Here is a 23,798-nt window from a genome sequence, read left to right on the forward strand (position 1 = left end):
GTTTCCATTGTTCTGGCTGCTTTGCATTGTAAATCCAATGGCATGAGTTCTTTGTATTCACTCATCTCCCTCAGGGTTATTTGATGTCATCAAACTCTGTATTATATCTGTCCTGGGTCTATGAATGTGTTTCCGGGTGGACCTCAGGTAATCAAATGATCCTTGAAGTGAATATTTGTGTTGGATGTAACAAAATTAACATTAAACATTCAACCTTAGACCAACATGTCTTTCAGTGTGGTCACTTCTGGCTGAATATGTCTGTCAGGTAATGTTCAAGACCTGTCACACTGTCCAGAAGAGAAAAGGAATGAGTTAAATATTGAGGACAAGCTAGCTTGGGGGATTGTTCTCCAGAGGCTGGTGAAGTATTTTCATAAATCAGGGGCCACAATTTACACAGAGGGGCCAATGATATATCAAACATCCATGTCCAATTCCTGATTCAGTAAGATGCACATTTAAAGATACAGTGTGTAGAATTTGGGGACATCTCGTGGTGAAGTTGCATATTGCAGCTGAGTTCCCCTCACAGCTCGCTCCCCTCCCAGACCTGTTCCCTATGTATAAATAAAGTATTTAAATATAAGGGGCTCATTTTTGGGTAAAAAAAACACAGTAGTGAAAAAATCACTAGGATTATTTCATATTCAATTTCTGCCAATAGATCCTTTCACCTAAATCTTACCTTAGCTCTATAGCTTTAAACACACACCATAAAATATATTGAGAATTTTTTTTGTCGTTCAAGCACATTGTGTTCTTCCAAAAAAAATGGGGAAAAAAAAGCTATAAGTTTATTTAGACAACTGACAGGACATTAACTCAAGGATAAGGCAGCTGAACTGGGTGAATTGTGTGATGCAACAATATAATTTATATTTAAATTCCCATATATTAGTCTTCACTATACCTGACATTCATGGTCTCTATAGCTGCTTCTTTCTGATATCTCTCTCCCAGCTACTATAATGGGGGAAGGTTACAGATGCTCACAGAGGAATCAGGGCTCCTCCTTGGTTTTCACATCTTGTCAATTTTATGCATAAAGCACATTTAAAACCACAAAGTGCCTCACTGGTATAAGATACAACAAGAAGACAGCCACAAATACGGGGAATTGCAGTCGTCCAGATGAGAGGTTTGAAGGCATGGATAACCCTCTCTAGATCTCTTTGTGGGAGATAGGCTTTTACCTCGGCTATAAATCTCAGCTGAAACCGAACAATGGAGGAAATGTCCTTGTCAAATTTATAAACCCTTTGAGAAGGAACCCCAAGACTCTTCACAGAGGAGTCAATATAGATATATTATATAGCTCCTATATATTGATATATACGAGCTAGAGTGTATCCAGATATTTCTTACTCCGGTTCAGTTGCTTGTATTTAGTATTGTTTGGGATTATATGATAATGATAATCGTGGGTGCAGACAATCGTGGATGATTATTATTACAGTTAGATTGAGATTTGTGTTAAACAAATTAAATTGAATTAACTCACTACCCAATTGCATATCCTCAGGCTGTTACCCCACTGGATATTGAAGCCTGCCTTCAGGTATCCAGTATCTTTACAACATGGATGTGTTCATGGAGACACAATTTGCACCACATGTCTCAGATCCAGTCCTTCTAGGCCCGAGCACCAACTCAGCCCCAGCATGTCGTGTGTTTCCTGATCTCAACCAAAAACAGAAGCTCTACAGCAGCAATGCCTGGAAAAATTATTAAAATATTCCAAGGAGTCAACATGATAACTCTTCTTTCCATTGTTCTGGCTGCTTTGCATTGTAAAAACTCTCTGGCAGGAGTTCTTTGTATTCACTCATCTCCCTCAGGGTTATTTGATGTCATCAAACTCTGTATTATATCTGTCCTGGGTCTATGAATGTGTTTCAGGGTGGATTTTGGAAACTTGCTGATTTCAGAATGTCTGCTTTCACAGCAGGGTCCTTCAGGTCCAGATGAGTCCTGCAGCTTCGCTTAAAGAACAAGGAGAGAAAGAAAACAGTGGTACTAGCTTTGTGAAGAAGTACTTGGATCTTTTATTCACCCTGTAAATTGAATAATTTGACGGTATCACAATATCATAACCAGTATATTGATGCTTTGCTGCAGACTGGTGAGATGTGGTCTGAATGGGGACAGTGCAGTGAATCTCATTGGCTTCCTTGTAAATTAGCCGGTGACCTTTTGTCAGCAGCAGTTCGAACAAAGTGCTTTCACCACCTGAAAGAATGACATCACTTCTCAGTTGACATGTACAGTTTTATTGTTCTGCCTTGTACACACTGCAGCTGCTAGGCCTTGTTTAGCGTTTCAGGTTTATTTTTTTGTAATAATTTGTCACACATGCCTGTGTAGATATTTGCACTGTTAATACGTATATATTGTTATCACAATGGACACAAGATGCTCATTTATCGAATCAATGGTCTCTTTTTGGACACCGTTCTTTTATTCTTCCAATGGATCACACTCAAATTACATGGCAACATGAGGATCGTATCTTTACACGGTTCAATTTCCGACTGTAGATCAACACCAAACATACTTTGTCAGTCTCAAAGCAACTTTCAATTCAACAAATCTGTTTATCAATGATGGGGGGGGGGGGGAATCTTTATTTGTCTTTACCGTTAGCTTTAGAATACATTCAAACACACACACACACATACACACACACACACACACCACTCTCAGCTTCAACTGCTGGAGTTCTCTGTACAGGGATCATAAATGGAGGGCAATAAATAATTAAGGAAGTACAGAAATGATAACGGACGGCAAAAGGAAGTCTGTGTTTCCTCGGGTTTCGGGACAATCGGTTGATTCCTTCGAGAGCAGTGATAACAAGAAAAGTCCAATCCACATCAGCAGTTAATGCAAAGCATTTATACGTAAAGTGTGATGACTAAATTCTAAAAGGACATGTCTGGTGTCCGTCTATGTTTTATTAGTGTCAACAAATCTCTTCACAAAACCAAAAGCAACAATGGGACAGTCCGTTTGACCCCCCCCCCACTTTGACTGGGACTCTCAGCTCCCAGTTAAAAACCAACCCACCCACTCACACACACACACGTCCTTTCTGTTTGCAGCCGTTTCCTAAAAACAGCTGCTCAATCAGGATTTTAATGAACGTTACACAAAAAGGAGAAATAGTGCATTTGTTGGGGTCTCACTAAATCTAAAGTCTTCTGCTCAACAGTGATCAGACGTGACAGAATAGTAATTATACGTATATACAATTTAAATGTGACAATTGCTTAAAAACAGATATATAAATAAAAAAACAAAAACCTTGTGTGCGTGTGTTAGTGTTTATGACTCGATGGTGATGGTTCATCAAAGAGACGCTAAGATATCTTGACCTTTAGTATGGGTCATAAAAATGCTCTTGTTCCTCCTACACTTCCCATGATGCAATCTGATTCCATCTTTCGTTAGACCCTCTGGTTCACGCCCCCTGCAGGTCCTTACACAGACTATGATTTCACAGTTTCTGAATTTCACATGTGAAATAAGGTGAAATGCGCCTTTGAACAAAATGAATGAGAGAAAATCAAATCTAAAGATTAGGACTAATATTACATTTAATGTTCTTTTAATTGTTGATGACAGTGTAACACGTGCCTTTAATAGTTTGATTCAACAAGGAAATAAGATTGATCAGGTTTTGATACACACACACACACACACACAACACTCGTTATCATTGTTGTTTCGGGCTCCTTTGTGGGATTTGCTGACAATAAGAAAAAAAAGAACCAGACTCCTCCTGGACAAGGCTTCATAGAGGACGGCAACATGAGGAGAACATCCACTCCTCATCACTGCTCTCTCTCTCTCTCTCTCTCTCTCTCTCTCTCTCTCTGACTCTCTCTCGATAGACACACCGTATATATACACACACAGAGGTGGCAGCTCTGTAAAAGATAGAATGTGAAATGCACGACACACGTTAGGACGGACACGTGAAAAAAAACAAAAGGGGGGGCAGATGCATCATGGGAAGACAAAAGGTGTGTTCACACAGCCATTGTAAACACGTCAGCAGGTTGATGTTTTGCTGTATAAAGAGTCCATGATGATACACTTTCACTCGTCCCAGTTCATTAACATTAATCTCATCTGTACAGGGGCCATTCTCCAGCTGAATCGGTGCATGTATTGTACAGCAGGTTCGGGCGGGCTAACGTATTAAATGCTTAGATTTGTTTTCCTTCCCGGTCCAAGCACGATCTTTTCGTCACCTCTATATACAAATGTTTTACAAGAGTTCTTCGAGAAGAGGCGCGTGAGGCGAAACCTTTGGTGCGTCGTACTTTGGCCACACCGCAGCAGCCGAGAGGTAAAAAGACGTGAAACAGAAAAAAAAGATTCCAACAAAAAAACGGGAGCTATCTTTGGTTACAAAAAGAGCGAAACAACAATGGGGGGAGGGGGGACGTTCAAGCACAAAATACTGTTCCATTGACAAAAAGAAGAGAAACAGGAAGGGGATGTGTTCCATCTTGATCAGCACCAAAGACTTCAGTGGGAGACGCAGGGAGAGGATCAGTGGAAGCAGCTGCTCAGTCTAAGCTCTCCTTCTCCTCCTCCTCCTCCTCCTCCTCCTTCTCCTCCTCCCTGTTGTCCTCACAGTAGTGCTGGAGCAGTCGGTGCAGGTGCTGCTGCAAGGAGTCGGGCTTCTGGGCGTCGGGGGTGTCATCCAACCGCTCCAGGTGCACGTGCTTCTCCCGGGCGTCCCTCACCACAGTCCTCTTCTGGGTTCTCGACTTACGCATGTGGCTTCTGCAAAAAGGAAAAAGGAAAAGCTGACGGCTCATCCAAGCTCACAGAGACTGTTCAGAGCAGCAGACTGAACTCTGGGCTCATTTAAGAATTACCGGGGACGCAAATATCTGCATTTTAATCTGACTGTGGAGATCCAAGCCCGACTATATTAACATGAGATATTTCTATCAAATTAAAATTCTGTAAATTCTATTTGTGCGCACATGATGTGGGGTAGAAGCAAATGACAAAAATAATTTACCGTTTGAAAATGCATATTTGCTGTCAGAGTGACATAAAACGAAAATAATTTTTGGTTTTGTGCTTCATTAGATTCTCCAAATCAAGATGAAAACAGGAAAACACATATTATAATTTTTTGGTGGTCAGAAATAGATATTAAATAGATGAAAATATATGTTATAAACAACTAATCAAGTTTTTGAATTCAAAATATTTAAAACATTCATGAAACAATACTATTTTAATTGCTTAATAACTTCGTTATTTTAATTTAGAAACAAAATCAATTTCTGTTCATTTTGTTCCTTTGTTCCTTTTGGATAGTTGTTAATTTATTTGAAATATTTTATTCTATTGTAATGCGTTCAAAATGATTATATTTATACTTAAGTCAACTTCAAACAACTAATATAATAAGATCTTAACCCTATAGTTTAAGTGTAGGTTTTCCTGAATTTCATTTTTAAATGCAAGTTTTAATTTATCAAGATAAACAGGTTTCAGTCTTTCCGTTGATTTCACAGTTTGTTTCATAATCAGACCACAAACTAAACTGATATTAACATGAGACTATAAATCCAATGAGCAGAGTGAACAGCCTCTGAACACACATCATGCAGAACATGACCAGGAAGTGGAGCTACAGTATCTGATACAACTTATTCATGTGTGAGTGAGTGAGGCTGTTAGTTATCTGAGACTTTGAAAGCCACTTTCTGAAAATTCAACCAGTGTAACACCAACAAAACACCCTGCAAAGTCAAATGTTAAACGTTAGTAGAAGGAAATCCCACCATGCTTCCCTTTTAAACTGGGATAAATTCCCTCTTAATCAACTTCAGTGTCATTTCTACACATTCCCATGCTGCAGTCCGACCTTCTAACCACAGAACCGTCGTCCTGCACAAACTCCCTCTCTACTACATGAGGCAGGAGCTGTTTCCCAAAGCCTCCAGCATAACGCAAAGCCTGGGGGGGAGAATGAAGGAGGAGAGAGGGATCAGAAGGAGGACGGAGGAAAGACAAACGCTGGGAACCCAACAAGGACCTGCTCAACATTTCAAATCCTCAAACTACCTGCTCAATGTGTGATATCAGCTCAGTGGATTCTCTCTCCTATCGGACACACTGACCTTCTCAAAGTCCTCTCTGGCTGAGGGGAGGTCCGCAGCCAGCGAGGCGTCCCCCGTCTGCTTCTCCATCCTCTTGCCTTTCACCACCGTTGTCTTGACAACCTTGCTGACCTTTCGACCCTGCACTGGCTCCATCTCAAACTCGGATGCGGTGGCAGCGCCCGGGGCCCGGGGCTCGGAGAATGTCAGCTGGAGGCAGATGAGAAAATGTCAAGGCACAAGCGGTTATTTCCTGCGAGTTTTGTACTCGGCTGTCGGTTCTCTGCCTCGCTACGAATTGTCGGAACACCAGCAGGTGGACCAGGTTTGAGCAGCTTCTGTACATACTGACATTTGTAATTCTCCTTGGGAGGAATCTGAACCTTCAAACTTATTCAGGCAAACACACTGGATCGTGACCAAACACCAATTTCTTAGTCCAGTTAAATACATGCAATCCTATTATTACTGCGTCTGATCTTGATGGTGGATCATGATCGTGGTGGCTGCTGACCATGGACTATCATTACAACAAGACTGCTTGATATAAAATCTCTTAATACTCTCATTTTATATCAAATTATATGTTTCTATGGATACCGGAGGATAGATGGATGGATGTGTATATATAGATGTAGCTGGGATATCTGGAAAACTAAGCTCAGGTCAGAATTCTGAAAAATCAAATCTAGAAACAGCACAAAAACAATAAAACAAATGCTAATACAGTAATTTAGTCATAAGTAAAGTGCTTCTGATTGCTCTGTAGATGACACTGACCTCTTTCTGATCCCCCTCACTGTGAAGCACAGTTCTCTTCACCACTCTGGACACGGTGTCTCCCTCCTCGATCTGCACCGTCTCCTGGTGAGAGCCCTCGATGGTCACTTCCTGTGACTCCATGCCGTCCGCAGACACGTACTTACGAATCACCTTCCGTGTGATCTGGTGAGGACAGAGAGAATCACATCCCTGTAAAAAAAAACCTGCCATCTGAAAATAAAGATTTGAATGTGCAGTGTGTCAGACATGCTCACCTTCCTAGTCACCATGTTCCCTTGCTCGTCTGTGTACTTCTCCTCTGTGACAGTCTGTGGTGGGATGTCTGGCAGGTTGTCAGCCTGTAGGAACACAGACCACATGCTGTGAGTTCAGACGTATCACAGTCCGGTACATGAGGGTGATGTCGAAGCACATGTTGTCCACATCAAAGAAAGTGTATCAAGCCACATACGCCTCCCAACATTGGTAAATAATGACCAATCATCAAATCTAAAGGCGATTCTAAAGCCCCTATGTGAAGATATGATTACAGCACATTCAAATCATCCTGGAAACTGTTGGCCTGCATCACTGTCTCCCACACAGACAGGGGAGACCAAAGGTGCAAGTCAAATAATTCTTTACGTTGGTGCTTTACATCTTAAACATTTCTATAATAACTCAACGAAGCATGAAAAAAGCCCAAAGAGAGAAAGGAAGACACAAACAACAAAGCAGTGTTTTTCAGAGGTCCTGCAGCACACAAATCATTTCCCGTCTGCAATGCAAGGAAACTATAAAATAACATAAGTATGTTCTGTAGGATGTAATTACCCTGATAGGCTGAGTCCATAAAACAAATGCATACTACAGCTCCTTTTATGCACTAACCCTGCATCACTCCAGTGCACTGGAGCTGCACAGCCACATCATGCTTGTTTACCTGAATGATAACTCTGCGTCGGACCACCCTGGTGGTCAGCACCTCCTCTTCTGAGCTATCAGAGGACAGCATCCCTAGTTCCTCTGCTATCTCCTGGGAGACAGCACACAGCCAGCACAGGTCAATATAACAGGTTCTACACCCCGAGTCACCACAGCACACTCGTCTGGCTCGTCCTCCTTTTCTCTTAACCTCACTCTTATGTTTGCTTGCCCCAAAAGGTTGTCATACGAATGAGATGAAATGAGAGAAAGACAAATCGAATTGTTTGGCTGTACACAAAATGGAATGTGAGATGAAGAGAAGGACCAGTAATGCAACAACTGAAATCAACGTGCAAAAATGGGAACCACCAGTGCACGAAATATGAGGGATCTTGCACAGAAGATTTAAAATGCAAATACAAATCAAAGAATTAAGGTTTATCACAACAGATGTTATATGTGTGTCCTGTATATTACACTGATGTATTCATTTGTGGTGTAGTAATAAAAAAAAACGTCTGTAAAGAGGATAATCATTCAGGTTTTTTCTTGAATTATTAGTTTGTAGTGTTTTAAGTAGACCTGATCTGCACAGGACCCCCAGACTGAGTGAGAGTATTTCTCACACTGATTGGAAAGAACAAGCACAACTCAAAGGATGCAGACAGGGTGAGATGGGAAATAATAATTACATGTTATTGAATCTGTTCTTTTAAACAGCGCATAGATGCCGTCAATAGTCCACCAGTAGCAGCAACAGCTCTTTCAGTCACTAGCAACGCAAAACTCATCACAATTAGGATTTTGATCTTCTCTAAGGTTGAGGTACCCATGCACACAAAAGCACTGCAGATTTGTGTGTTAATTCTCCTCAGTCTTGAATGCAGCACCACAGCAACCAAGCCAAACCAGGCAGGACCCCAGCCAGTGCAGCGTCACGCTCATGCTCAACCTCTTACCCTTCCCAGGAAGTCGTCATCATCGTAATACCCTGCCTGATCTCTTGAAGGAAGTTCCTCACATGCGGGTAGGTCGCCCTCTGTTCGAGAACCCTCAGAGTCGTAGGCAAATTCCCCAAGGCTTTCGCTGCCTGAGGAGAAGCGCTTATAATCTTCCACTCGGAGCAAAGGACGAGAAGTGTACTGAGGGCTCCCCTTGAGGAAAGCAATATCAGGGCTAGTCCCAGGCATTGGGGAAGGTGGCTCTGAGATATGATAGCCTATCTTGTGGTCCAGTTTCATATCTTCTGATTCAGAGTCGTCAGAGAGGGCTTGTCTGCAGTCAAAGAATTCCACATCAGAGTCAGAGAGCTGCGGAGACTTAGAGCCCATTCGAGGTGTGAGGTCTGTTTGTGGCACCTTAGGTTCTTCTGATTCCAGTTCTGACACCATTTTCTCAAATTCTGAGAGGACTCTGTTAAAGCCTGGGGAAAACTCCACGTCTTGATCAGTTTCTGAACCTCTCTTGGTGGCGACTTCAGTCCCAACCTGAGCCGAGTCGCTGAACACTGGAGACGCTGGACTCAAATCGTTCAAGGAGTCTCGGGTACATTCAGAAACTCTCAAGGTTTGATGTCCTGAGAATACTGCTTCATAATCTGGTGTCACCAGAAACTTGCTTGACATGGGTGAGAAAAGCTGACTGGACTGTGCCTCCTCTGTGGACAACTCCCAGTCTGGGTACTCGTTCAATCTGTCTGACTTCACACAGAACGTCTTCTCGGATGAAGGTAGAACTGGAGTGACAGTCCTGTGGGTTGTGTTTGAGCTCTGAGCAGGGAGCTGTAGTTGGATCGATTCCATTGGTGTCTCCTCAGTGAGCAGCACACCTATGTCCCTGATGTCTTGTGCTGCTAATGCGCTTTGCACCTCATCGTCCGTTAGAAACTTTGTGTCTTCCGGTGTCTGAGGAGGAGCCTGTAAGTGAACGTCAACATGATATGTCCACTTTAATCAGTGTAAAGGTTGGTTTGCACCAATGAGATCACATCAACATTTCACCCAGTTAATGTCACTTCACACAGAGGTTATTTTTCAAAAAGCCAAAACGTGCAACCTTAAAAGAATTTCATCACCTGACAGACAAGAGTCAGAATTGGAGGAGGAATGATTAGTGGTATTAAAATTCTATATTTCACATTCTGCTCACTTCCACACATTGTGGACAAATTCTCAACATTAACACCCCTCTTTTTTGTTATCACTTCTTTAAGACATATCCTTGTGTTTCACACGGTGTTATCGCTTCATCCAACTTGCATGTTAATGAGTTTTGTTCAACTTGCTGGATGGTCATGCTCTCACTCTTACCCTCTGATTGGCCGTCTTGCTCTTTACTTCTCCAGAACGAAGGTCAAGCACCTCCTCTTTCTTTCTTTGAACATCTTCAGCTGGTGAGGACTTCACAGCAAACTCTCTTCTCACATCTTCCGCACACACATTATTTTGTAAAGTTGACATACTTTCAGCCTCTGATCCGAGCTGTTTCCGTTCATCCTGTGACAACGTTCTTGTGTCTGATTCTGTCCACATTTGTCCGTCAGGATTAGCAGGTTCTTCCTTAGACATGGTCTCACTAATTTGAATTACTAATGGTGACACAGCCATCTGATTTCTGTTGGCTAAGGGTGAATACTGCTCGGGTAATAAAGTGGATGTCACACAACTCAAAAGTTTTGGTTCAGTATCCTCACAGCAGAAACCTAATTCCTCCTCTGATCCAGCAGCAAGTGGACTCAGTGGCCTCGGGCAATCGTCAATCCAACACTCAGTTGGTAGATCATCAAACTCTAAGTCGGATGAAAAAGACACTGGCGAGTATGATCTATTAAAGTGGGTTGCATCCATAAAGTATGAGGACAATATCCTCATAAACTCAGGTACTGGAGAGTCAGGCAATAGCCGTCTGAACTCATTGATAGAAGAAACAGAGTCAGGTGAGGACGGCCTCTCAGTCTCAGCAGTTGTTGAGGATGTGACCATAAACTCAGAGTATGACTCTGAACACACAGATTCAGGGGACGATGATCTATGTGTAGCTGTGTACTCCTCCAATGACGCAACAAACTGAGGGATGGGGGAGTCCGGAGAGAGACACCTGTACTCGCTGAACTCGGGCATGGATTCTGGAGATGATGCTCTTTGCTCAGCTGTTTCTGCGGCTGATTCAAGAGACATCGTTATGGATTCTGCAAACTGAGTGTCCGAATACAGAGGCACATCATCTATATCTGATGCTACAGTTTCAGGTGAGGAGGATGCTGATCTCAGGAATGCTGCACTTTCTGGTAATGCTAATGTAAATTCGGGTAAGGGGGAATCTGGTGAGAGAGGTCGACTCTCATCAACTGACGTTACAGATTCGGGTGAAGATGCTCTTGATTCTAACAACGTGGCGGATTTAGTGGAAATGGGTCTGTAGTCTATCAAGGATTCTGGGGAATAACGTCGATCATCACCCTCTGTGTCAGACACAGATACAACCAGCCGTTCATCATCAGAATCTGTGGTTGCCTCGAGGGGAGGTACTTCGAATGTGTATTTGGACTCTCTGTATGGAGCTGCTCGTGAAGACATCATATGTTCAATCCTTAGTGGAGGTGATTCTGAAACAGGTATGTCAGACTTGACTTGTGCACTTAAGGTGCAAAGAAAGCCCTGATCTGCGCTGGTGGCATCTGTTGTGGTAAATGCTTCTGTCTCTTCTGAATGTGGTCCTTTGGCAGTTTGATCATTTTCATCTATTATTTTATCCTGGTCATCCTCTGAAACACTACTTCCATATTCTATTGTGCTGCCAATAAATTGCATAAACCCTGTTTTACTGCTGAAAGTTTCTCCAGCATACTGAGAATCACGTACTTCAGAAATCAGCTTCCGTAACTCAGCATCATGAATGAGATTATACTCAGCTACCACAACGTCTGATTTCTCAAGTGAGGTAGGCACTTTGGTTGTTGATAAAACATTGCTATCAATGGATGCTTCAGTGGCAGTTGGGTCTTTTAATTCAGCTATTGATGATTTAGTTGCCAATCGTAATTCCTCTTTATCCGATTCTGCAGTCCTGTCTTCTGCATTAAACAGGTCTAAAGTTTGTGACAAATCATCTGAATCTGAAAATTCCGTTGGTGATTTGTCTCTTACAGTCATGTCATCTTTTACAGCAGTCTTTGTCAAATCTGATATTGGTGAGTCAGGTGACAGGTCTATACATTCTACATCTGATCTCTCAGACTGAGGTGATAGTGTTCTCATGTCAGTGACTTCTACGTCAAATGAAGCTGAACATGACAGATTAAATTCAGCTTCTGAAAATATTGATTCAGGGGACAAACCCTCATAGTATGTTTCTGCTGACCTGGTCTCAAGAACATCTTGAGCAAATGAAGGAAGAGGTGAGTCAGGAGACATGGGATCGTAGTCTGTAATAGATTGGAGTGACGGAGGCCTCACTTCTAAGCTTCCAGATTGAGGAGAATCATGTCTAGTCCCATCACAATAATTTGTGGACATCAAAAAGTCATTCAAAGCATACTCAATGTCTGATTCAATGGATTCAGGGGAGGTAGATCTATACCCGATATTCACAATACCTTGTTCAAGCATTGCTGGTCTGTATTCAGGTATGGGAGAGTCTGGTGACAGAGCCTGGTATTCATCTACAGATGCTCCTGAGCCAGGTGAAGACGCTCTATTGTCATAAACTAGTGATCCTAGGCTAAAAACAATGTATTCTACATCTGAACATGCTGACTCTGGGGATGTTGACCTGCGTCCAAAATTACTATCAGATAATTCAAACACCAGTGGCATGAAGTAAGGTACTGGCGAATCAGGAGAAAGCCTGAGTGATGCTTGAGATTCAGGAGATAGAGGTCTGCTCTCTGAGAATATTGGAAGAGGCAACTCCATTTCCAAATCTGACAACACTGAGTCCGGTGAAGTGGACCTTGAGTTCATGTGACAAACAGTGGATATATGCAGGGCCTGTGCAAACTGAAGTAGAGGCGAGTCTGGAGAGAGAGGTTTAAACTCATCTATGGATGTAGTTGATTCAGGAGATACTGCTCTATCCTCGAAAAGCCAGGGGATACATAGATCTCTCTCTAAATCCCAATCTGAATCTACTGATTCAGGTGATGATGACCTTCTACCTTTAAACCCAGGATAAGTCTCTGATGAAACCTGTCCAAAGTCAGGTACAGGTGAATCAGGAGAAAGTCTTCTGTATTTACTGAGAGACACTAAAGACTCAGGAGATGAAGGTCGGTCTTCTATAACCATTGGGAGTGATAATTGCATTTCCAAATCTGAAAACACTGATTCAGGCGAAGAGGACCTTGAGTCCATGTGTGTTGTGAAGGACTCTTGCAAAGACTGTGTAAACTGAGGTATGGGTGAGTCTGGAGAAAGAGGTTTAAATTCATCTATTGATGTTGTTGAATCAGGAGATACTGCTCTATCCTCGAAAAGCCAGGGGAGACATGAATCTAATTCTAAATCCCAATCTGAATCTACCGATTCAGGGGATGTGGATCTGTATCGTACTCTTGCTAAAGTAGGTGCACTTACTGTGAACTGAGGTATGGGAGAGTCCAGATACAAAAATCTAACGTCAGATTCAAAGATCGCTGACTGACAGGATTCTGCTCTGTCGTCAAAATCAAACAACTGTGAATTCACAGAATCATACTCTTTTTCTGAAGCCTCTGATTCAGGTGATGATGACCTTCTACCTTTAAACCCAGGATACGTCTCTAGTGACACCTGTCCAAAGTCAGGTACAGGTGAATCAGGAGAAAGTCTTCTGTATTTACTGAGAGACGCTAAGGACTCAGGAGATGAAGGTCGGTCTTCTATAGCCATGGGGAATGATAACTCCATTTCCAAATCTGACAACACTGATTCAGGGGAAGAGGACCTTGAGTCCATGTGTGTTGTGAAAGATGCTTGCAAAGACTGTGTAAACTGGGGTATGGGTGAGTCTGGTGAAAGCGGTTTAAATTCATCAATGGATGTTGTTGAATCAGGAGATACTGCCCTATCCTCAAAAAGCCAGGGGATACATAAATCCCTCTCTAAATCCCAATCTGAATTTACTGATTCAGGTGATGGTGACCTTCTACCTTTAAACCCAGGATAAGTCTCTAGTGACACCTGTCCAATGTCAGGTACAGGTGAAACAGAAGAAAGTCTTCTGTATTTACTGAGAGATGCTAAAGACTCAGGAGATGAAGGTCGGTCTTCTATAACCATTGGGAATGATAACTCCATTTCCAAATCTGACAACAGTGACTCAGACGAAGAGGACCTTGAGTCCATGTGTGTTGTGAAGGACTTTTGCAAAGACTGTGTGAACTGGGGTATGGGTGAGTCTGGTGAAAGCGGTTTAAATTCATCAATGGATGTAGTTGAATCAGGAGATACTGCTCTATCCTCAAAAAGCCAGGGAATACATAAATCTTGCTCTAAATCCCAAACTGAAGCCTCTGATTCAGGTGATGATGACCTTCTACCTTTAAACCCAGGATACGTCTCTAGTGAAACCTGTCCAAAGTCAGGTACAGGTGAATCAGGTGAAAGTCTTCTGTATTTACTGAGAGACGCTAAAGACTCAGGAGATGAAGGTCGGTCTTCTATAACCATTGGGAGTGATAATTGCATTTCCAAATCTGAAAACACTGATTCAGGCGAAGAGGACCTTGAGTCCTTGTGTGTTGTGAAGGACTCTTGCAAAGACTGTGTAAACTGAGGTATGGGTGAGTCTGGAGAAAGAGGTTTAAATTCATCTATTGATGTTGTTGAATCAGGAGATACTGCTCTGTCCTCGAAAAGCCAGGGGAGACATGAATCTAATTCTAAATCCCAATCTGAATCTACCGATTCAGGGGATGTGGATCTGTATCGTACTCTTGCTAAAGTAGGTGCACTTACTGTGAACTGAGGTACTGGAGAGTCAAGAGACAAACATCTCATGTCAGATTCAAACATCTCTGACTGACAGGATTCTGCTCTGTTGTCAAAATCAAACAACTGTGAATTCACAGAATCATACTCTTTTTCTGAAGCCTCTGATTCAGGTGATGATGACCTTCTACCTTTAAACCCAGGATAAGTCTCTAGTGGCACCTGTCCAAAGTCAGGTACAGGTGAATCAGGAGAAAGTCTTCTGTATTTACTGAGAGACGCTAAAGACTCAGGAGATGAAGGTCGGTTTTCTATAACCATTGGGAATGATAACTCCATTTCCAAATCGGAAAACAGTGATTCAGGCGAAGAGGACCTTGAGTCCATGTGTGTTGTGAAGGACTCTTGCAAAGACTGTGTAAATTCAGGAATGGGTGAGTCTGGAGAGAGAGGTTTAAACTCATCTATGGATGTAGTAGAATCAGGAGATACTGCTCTATCCTCGAAAAGCCAAGGAATACATAAATCTCGCTCTAAATTCCAATCTGAAGCCTCTGATTCAGGTGATGATGACCTTCTACCTTTAAACCCAGGAAAAGTCTCTAGTGAAACCTGTCCAAAGTCAGGTACAGGTGAATCAGGGGAAAGTCTTCTGTATTTACTGAGAGACGCTAAAGACTCAGGAGATGAAGGTTGGTCTTCTATAGCCATGGGGAATGATAACTCCATTTCCAAATCTAACAACACTGATTCAGGCGAAGAGGACCTTGAGTCCATGTGTGTTGTGAAAGACGCTTGCAAAGACTGTGTAAACTGGGGTATGGGTGAGTCTGGTGAAAGCGGTTTAAATTCATCAATGGATGTTGTTGAATCAGGAGATACTGCCCTATCCTCAAAAAGCCAGGGGATACATAAATCCCTCTCTAAATCCCAATCTGAATTTACTGATTCAGGTGATGGTGACCTTCTACCTTTAAACCCAGGATAAGTCTCTAGTGACACCTGTCCAATGTCAGGTACAGGTGAAACAGAAGAAAGTCTTCTGTATTTACTGAGAGATGCTAAAGACTCAGGAGATGAAGGTCGGTCTTCTATAACCATTGGGAATGATAACTCCATTTCCAAATCTGACAACAGTGACTCAGACGAAGAGGACCTTGAGTCCATGTGTGTTGTGAAGGACTTTTGCAAAGACTGTGTGAACTGGGGTATGGGTGAGTCTGGTGAAAGCGGTTTAAATTCATCAATGGATGTAGTTGAATCAGGAGATACTGCTCTATCCTCAAAAAGCCAGGGAATACATAAATCTTGCTCTAAATCACAAACTGAAGCCTCTGATTCAGGTGATGATGACCTTCTACCTTTAAACCCAGGATACGTCTCTAGTGAAACCTGTCCAAAGTCAGGTACAGGTGAATCAGGGGAAAGTCTTCTGTATTTACTGAGAGACGCTAAAGACTCAGGAGATGAAGGTCGGTCTTCTATAACCATTGGGAGTGATAATTGCATTTCCAAATCTGACAACACTGATTCAGGCGAAGAGGACCTTGAGTCCTTGTGTGTTGTGAAGGAATCTTGAAAATACTGTGTAAACTGAGGTATGGGTGAGTCTGGAGAAAGAGGTTTAAATTCATCTATTGATGTTGTTGAATCAGGAGATACTGCTCTATCCTCGAAAAGCCAGGGATTATACATATCAGTCTCCAAATCCTCATTTGAACACAGTGACTCAGGTGATGTAGATCGATAACTTGCTGTTAATGTGAGAATGCGGGTAAAATGAGGTATCGGAGAGTCTGGTGACAAACGCTGGTATTCAGAAAAAGACAAGACTGAATGTGGAGATTCTGGTCTCTCTTCGGCTTCAAACAGCTGCAACATCAGTGGAGCAAATTCTACATCTGATGCAACTGTTTCAGTGGATGCTGACCTGTAACTACCAGCATATTGAACTGCAGGAGCTTGTGTAAAATCAAGTATTGGAGAATCGGATGAAAGTCGTCTGTATTCACATACTGACGCATACGACTCAGGAGATGAAGGTCTGTCCTCATATAACACTGAGTAAGGTAATTCCAGTTCCACTTCAAAATCTGACAACACTGACTCAGGTGAGGAGGACCTATAGTCTGTGTATGTGATTAAGGACTCCTGTCTTAAGTCTGGAATGGGGGAGTCTGGAGAAAGAGCTCTAAATTGATTTGGAGAGCCAATTGATTCAGGAGAGGATGATCTGAAATTAGAAGTCAACGTCAGTGATGAAGGTGATAACGGTCTATATTCTGATTCAGAATCAGGTGACAGAGGTGTCTTTTCAACTTCTGATTCTAATGACTCTGGAGAATGTGGTCTTTTTTCTCTATCAACGGGGGAATAAAAGAAAGCTGCACGCTCAACATCTGATTGAGTTGCTTTAGTGGTTGTGGACCTAAACCCGACAAATGATGGAAAACGTTCAACTACTCTTGCCGTGAATTGGGGTAAAGTTGATTCTGGTGACAGGTCATGGCTTTCATCTCTGGATGCCACTGAATCAGGTGACTGAGGTCGATGCTCATCAGATACTGGTGGAAATGATCCATCTTCACACTCTATGACTGAATAGCAAACTGACCAAGGGGAAGTTGATCTGCATTCAGCAGTTAAAACAGTTGGGTTTATTATAGGCTGTCTGAAGTCAGGTATGGGTGAATCAGGTGAAAGTGCCCTTAGCTCATTTTCAGAATCGGATGTGAAAGATCTCCGTCGGGTCTCTATTGATGTCATGTCCTGAACATCAATTTCTGTCTCTGACATTATCGATAAAGGTGTTGATGACCTGTGGCCTGCGACTAACACAACTGATTCTATATGTTGGTTAAGTTGTGGTAAAATATAATCTGACAATAAGGTCTGGAACTTGTTACCCGATGTTGAATCAGGAAACAATGTCTCCTCTGCATCTGAATCCAGGAGAACATGTTCTTTACTGGTATAAACATATTCAAGCACTTCAGTTGTGCTGACATGAGCTTCCTCTACATACTGAGGGTCGTACAGTTGACGTATAAGCTGGTTTGGTCTGAATGTTGCACCGGCAGTTGATAGCTTTTCTTCAAGTACGAACGCAGTTGACTCGGTTGAGTCTGCTCTCTGAGCTGTCAAATCATCTGAAGTGGAAAACTGACATTCAATGTCTGAATGTGCTGATTCTGGTGAAGAGGATCTGTAACCAACAGAGGCTGTAACAGATTCATGCACCGCAGGTGTAAAGTCCAGTAAAGGTGAGTCGATTGGAAATGCTGGAGAACTAGGGGTAGAATGTTGAGTTTCATTGAATAAACATGGGTTGCTTAGGTCTGGTAAATATGGCAGAGGCTGTGAAATGGTAGCAAAGTCAACAGAAAGCTGTGAAACAGGGGAGTCTGGAGAATCAGACCTGAGTGTACTTGTTAATGTCCATTCCCTATCTGATAAATGCTTGTAATCTGACTCAGAATTAGGTAGCACTGACATCTCCTCCCCCTCAATCTTTGCTTGCACTGCACTCAGAACATCTGCATCAGCTGGATCTGCAATATCAAACTTCACGTCGTCCTCTGACTCTCCCTCTTTGACACCAGAATCCTCTGGAACATACTCACTTCTTGTTCCAGCATACTTAAAAATCCCTGTTTTACTGCAAAATGTCTCTCCAGCATAGTGGGGATCACATATTTGAGAAATGAGCTTTCGAAGTTCAGCATCATAAACAAGTTTATAGACTGGCACCTGGATTGCCTTTAGCGTTTGACCACTAACTACCAGTACTCTCTCTGTGGTCTCTGACAGTTGGGATGCTGGGGATTCAGGTCTCTGTTGGAAGGAAACTCTGTCTTCACTTGATCGTACACATTCAACACCAGAAATCACTGACTTAGGAGATGACGATATATGGGCACAAACTGTGACTGATTCAGTAAGTGATACTGCTTTGAATTTGAGCATCGGCAAGTCACCTCTGTAGTGATCCCCAGGATCTACCGAATCTTGTGATGAAGGTGCCACTTCAGAGCAGCGTCGTGACAAAGACAAAGCCCCGTGATCTAGATCTGAACAACCTGAAAAAGATGGCAAGGATATTTCCAGTGTGCTCAAATCAGAAACTTCTGGTGAAGAATCCGGGGAAGACAGTCGGCTCTCAGAAAATAATGACGAAAAACAGACAGTCTCACCCTCTAGATCTGAGGTTATTGATTCAGGTGATGAAGACCAATCCAATCTAGCATGGAAAAGGGATTCTGGCAGAGACTGTTTAAACTGAGGAATAGGTGAGTCTGCTGATAGTGCCCTGTTTATGTTTATAGATGATACTGAATCAGGGGATGCTGGTCTGTCCTCAAAAACAGAGGCAATGTTTGAATTGGTCTCCAGTTCCAGGTCTGACAATGATGACTCTGACGACACTGATCTGTGATAAATTTGAGTGGGTCCAGAGAAAGAGATGAAGTACTGAGGAACAGGGGAATCTGGTGATAAAGCTCGCCAACTATCTACAGATCTCTCAGAATGGGAGGAATCTGGTCTGAATGATTCCAGCACCCTGAGTGATTCTAGGGACATGGGTCTATATTCGGCTTCAGAATCAGGTGAAAGTGCTCTTTGGTAATTTTCTGATCGCAAAGCAGCAGTTTCATGTTCAACTATCTCATCTGACGGTGTCTGACTGGAGGTTTTTCCTACATATTGTGGGTCACGGATCGGAGAGATAAGCTTCCAAAGTCCTGCATCATACGATAAACTACAGACTGGCGCTGAACATTCGGTAAAAGATAAAGGCTCATGATGCTGAGGTGCAGACACCGAAGACTCTCTGAGGTTTTTCTGATCTCGAGGGAAAACTGTAGTAAATGTGGATGGCACTGGTAGATCATCACATGCAGTCTCCTGTGGCATAGCTTGATTGGATTCCACTGTGTCTTTCTGTGTTGTTGTGAACTCAGATGATTCATTTTGATGTTTTGTAATATTCTGCACGGCTTCACAATCAGATTTGATTGATTTCTTAGATTTTCTCTTTTTAGAAGATTTCTTCTTCTTAGTCACTTCCTCCTTTGGTCTTTCTTCATCAAACAACACAAGAGATAATTCCTCTGTAATTACATCAGTTGAAAAGTCCACAGCTGCTTTTATATCAGATTGACAAACATCAGCCACTACTGATTGTATCTTGTGAGCTTCAGTTTTACTCTGTTCCTGGGGATTTTCTTCTAAAGATGTTGACAGGACACAGTTTTTGCTTTTTTCTTCATTATTTACCTCACCCTCATAATCGGTATCTGACAACACGACTTCTTTCAAAGGTTCTGATTTAGGATTACATGCTGTAATAAGGAACTTGGTTGACTGTGGAGAAACTGGTCTGTGTTCAGACACTGGCTCTGGAGTGACTGAACATTTCTCAATATCAGAAAGACATATAATAACCCAGTCGTCATCATTGTCTGATACTAATTCCACCGGTGTTGGTGGCTTGTTCTTAACCTCCAACACTAATGTTTCAGGTGATTTTGGTGTATGATCAACAGATATGGAATCATACATTATTTGGGAGGATTCAACTGATTCAGTGGAGGTAACTCTAGATCCAGCGACGGGCAAAACACATTCAGATTCATCTCTGGATTCTACTGAGGCAGGTGATGAAGCTCTATTGTCATGGCTAAGTGATGCTGGAGACATGGAGCCATATTCTACATCTGAGCATACTGATTCAGGTGAACTGAATCGCTCCCCTATCATTACAGTAGCTGTGTCAGGACAATTGGGACTGAATTGAGGTAAAGGTGAATCAGGTGACAATGCTTTATTTTCATTTAAAGACACTACAGATTCTGGGGATGAGGGTCTGTCTTCAAAAGCTGTTATTAAGAAAGGTCTGCTTTCAAAGACCATATCTGATGACTCTGACTCGGAAGAGGATGATCTACATTCACAGGTTTTGACAGACTTAGGGACAGCATGTCTAAAGTCTGGTATGGGGGCGTCTGGTTGAAGCAGACAATGTGCAGTGATCGACATTACGGATTCAGGAGATGATGATCTCGCTGTTACATTCTCACAAGATGTAAAAAGCCACTGCTCAGTTTCTAAAATGACGGACTCGGGAGAGGATGTTCTGTCTCCCATGCCAAAAGTTAAAGACTGAGGTGAGATGGGTCTCTCACTGCTATAGTCACTCCTCAGCGATACTGGCCTTCCAAATGGTCTTTTGTTTGAAACCATTGGTGTTAACGGCCTCTCCTCTGCTTGTGAAAACAGGAGCATAGAAATGCCTTCAGGTCGTCTCAGTAATGACTGTTCCTGAGCAGATGCACTTTCACTGGTTTCCCATAGAAAAACAGGGGGTGGCAGGGGAGACAAGGGTCTAGACTGAGGTACTGCAGGATCAGGTGCAAGGAAATTCAGCTCATTTAGCAAGAATTCTGAATCTGGTGTTGATGCCCTACTCTCTGTCTGTGATATTGTATCAATCACATACTCAGGGGAGCATGATCTGTAATCTGCAGAACTTTGAGGTTCACCAAAGGTTTCAGGGAAGGATTCTGGGGAACAGGATCTATATCTGGATGCGTCAGTGTCTGGCAAAGACTCTACTGAAAACACAACCTCGCTTTCAGGTAGATTTGATCTGAACATTTTCTCACAACTTGAGTCATGTGACAACTGAAAGAAGCCGACTGAGCTCATGACTTCTGCTTTTTGAGATGTTAAACCCAGAAGAGTGTGACTGACATTGGAAGAACCTGCTAATTCTTGAGTGGTTGTATCCTGGTTTTGATTTATGCTGTCGTTGGATTTGACATCAAGGCCACCGGAACATGTGGCCTCATAATCATAAATCTCATGCTCAGAATTTGAAACCTCTTCACTTATCTTTGTGTGTCTGGCAGTTGCCTCGCGTTCATCCTTGTTGACTCCAGCTGGAATTGCCTCTTCAACCTCAGTATCTGAATCTATCAACTCAAAATCGTATCCGTACAGGACTTGATATAGTCGACGGGAAACTTCATCCATGTGTCTTGAAGCCATATGCTTGGACTGTACAGGTTGTGTCGATGCAGTGAGAGAAACAGGAGGCCCAGCAGGAGGCGAGGCAGAAGGGAGCAGCTGTTGACTTTTTGGTCCTTGTATAAAGCCTATCTTTTCACCGACCTCACCGGGTTCTGTGAGCTCCGCAGACAGCGTCCTGAAGTCTTGGTCAGCCTGTTCACACTCAATCAAGCTATCTCCAAAATCAGTCAAAGACAATGGTCGACTCTCGCACACACCTGTTCGAGAGCTGATGGACGACTCTCGCCAACGGGACAGTGACAAATAATCAACATCGTATTCAGCAGGGGAAGTTTGTAGACACTCCAAGCTCCATTCCTCTCCCCCTTCAGCCCCCTCACACCCAGCTGCCCCCTCATCATCGCATGGATCAACGGAGGGGTAGGCAGGGAGGGCAATGTGGGGACCTAACTTGGGTTCCCCTTTGTACACAGGGTCAATCACATGGGATCGAAGGTTGTAGGGAGAGGTGCGGTACAATGTGAAGAAAGGACTTACTTGTTTAAAACCGCCTGTGTGTACCGAGTCCTTCATTTCCTCATATATTCTTTGTGATGAGCTGCAAATAAAAAACATTTTCAGTGTGTAAATTGGTGTTGTGTCTAATTTAAAAACTCACTCATATTTTCAGATGTTTTGTCATAATGTATAAAACAATATATTGCATATAAAAGTAGTTTAAGCGACAGAGAGCTAAGCAGTAAGGAAAGTTAAGGCGTTCCCTCTTTTAGTCAGTAATCAGTGTCGCACTAATTGTCGAATGTATGCCTATCAAATATCAGTTAAGCTCAATGTGCTACAGTTCTTTAGCTATTCACCTTCATACAGTAGCAAACTTAAGTTAGCAGTTAACTGGATATTTTTTAGCGCATTAAGCAAGTTGAGCTGCAGTGCAACACATGAATATGATTTTTGATTATATGAAAACAGCAAAGACAAAATATGTAAGTGTGGTCATTCAACTTTCATGATAACTTACTATTTAATTTCCATTTCTTTTTGTAATTTCTCCTTCCGGGCATTTCTAAGAAGGCCTGTTGCTGTGGAGTCTGTCTCCGAGCGTCCTGTCGTCTCAGGAAGTGATGACATACTGGAGGACAGGTCCTCTGCTGTCACCATGGGTACCTCCTGTCCTGAGCCTGGACTCCTACTTGCTGTCCCTGTGCGCCTGCCTGGCCGAGGGCTGTCAATGTCTTCATGAAGGGCAGAGAAACCTGACAAAGAGTACAGTGCAGATATTTAGTATAGGAAGAGTAAATATACATTACTGCATTTAGCCAGTCAATAATCAATTAGAGCATTATACATACACATAACAACAACTAAATCATCAGCTCATTAGTATTGTTCACCTTCACTATGATCCAGTGCTATTGTCCTCTCAATTTCTGCATAGGTGTGTGATGACGTCTCCTCCTGAGAGGACTTGATAAACTTGGTTTCAATGAGGTGAACAATGTCCATTCGGTTGATCTTTGTCAGTCTTTCGATCAGTGTTGATTCTGTTGAGACAAATAACAATCCAAAAAGTTCCACCTTAAATTCTAAGAAGACCTTTTTTTACGATGACACATCATTAAATCACAAACCTGTGGCGTGCTTCCCCTCCCTCTCTTCCCAGAGTTTCAAAAGAGCATGGCTTTGGTCTTGTAGGGAGTTGGGGTTTTCAATCCTTATCAGGTTTATCCTCTCCTCACTGAACTCCACTTCTCGTGCCAACTCTAAATGGAGAGAATAAGATATAATAATTTTTATAATCAAAATGAACTCAAAATCTTTTGAAATTATGTTTCTTGGGAGCCAGACAAAATTTAAGTAACAATCTATATTTTGAGCACAAGAGTTTGATGACTGTTACCAAGGTGCGACTCACCCGTCCAGCTGAAGCCCAAGTGGTCAGCTATAATGGCCAATCGTTGCTCTTTTCTCTCTGCTTCATCCTGTGGGTCTACTGCAAATACCCCCCGACAGCCATGAGCGGACAGAGATGACA

At 42.5% G+C, this 23,798-nt stretch overlaps 1 protein-coding gene across 1 annotated transcript in view; it reads right to left on the bottom strand.

Moving 5' to 3' along the window:
• Nucleotides 1–4,580: 4,580 nt before the first annotated feature.
• The window catches only part of ank2b (ankyrin 2b, neuronal), an 86,388-nt gene continuing 67,170 nt past the window's right edge, over nt 4,581–23,798 (bottom strand). The window contains exons 43-54 of the mRNA XM_061095885.1: nt 23,679–23,756; nt 23,395–23,526; nt 23,158–23,307; nt 22,785–23,019; nt 21,908–22,364; nt 8,786–9,742; nt 7,843–7,935; nt 7,175–7,258; nt 6,918–7,082; nt 6,159–6,347; nt 5,903–5,994; nt 4,581–4,800 (exon numbers count right to left, since the gene is read on the bottom strand). Coding sequence (XP_060951868.1) covers nt 4,581–4,800; nt 5,903–5,994; nt 6,159–6,347; nt 6,918–7,082; nt 7,175–7,258; nt 7,843–7,935; nt 8,786–9,742; nt 21,908–22,364; nt 22,785–23,019; nt 23,158–23,307; nt 23,395–23,526; nt 23,679–23,756 — 2,852 coding nt within the window. The remainder of the gene's footprint in view (nt 4,801–5,902; nt 5,995–6,158; nt 6,348–6,917; nt 7,083–7,174; nt 7,259–7,842; nt 7,936–8,785; nt 9,743–21,907; nt 22,365–22,784; nt 23,020–23,157; nt 23,308–23,394; nt 23,527–23,678; nt 23,757–23,798) is intronic.

The sequence above is a fragment of the Limanda limanda genome, chromosome 22 (genome assembly GCF_963576545.1).
Source record: "Limanda limanda chromosome 22, fLimLim1.1, whole genome shotgun sequence".
Classification (NCBI taxonomy): domain Eukaryota; kingdom Metazoa; phylum Chordata; class Actinopteri; order Pleuronectiformes; family Pleuronectidae; genus Limanda; species Limanda limanda.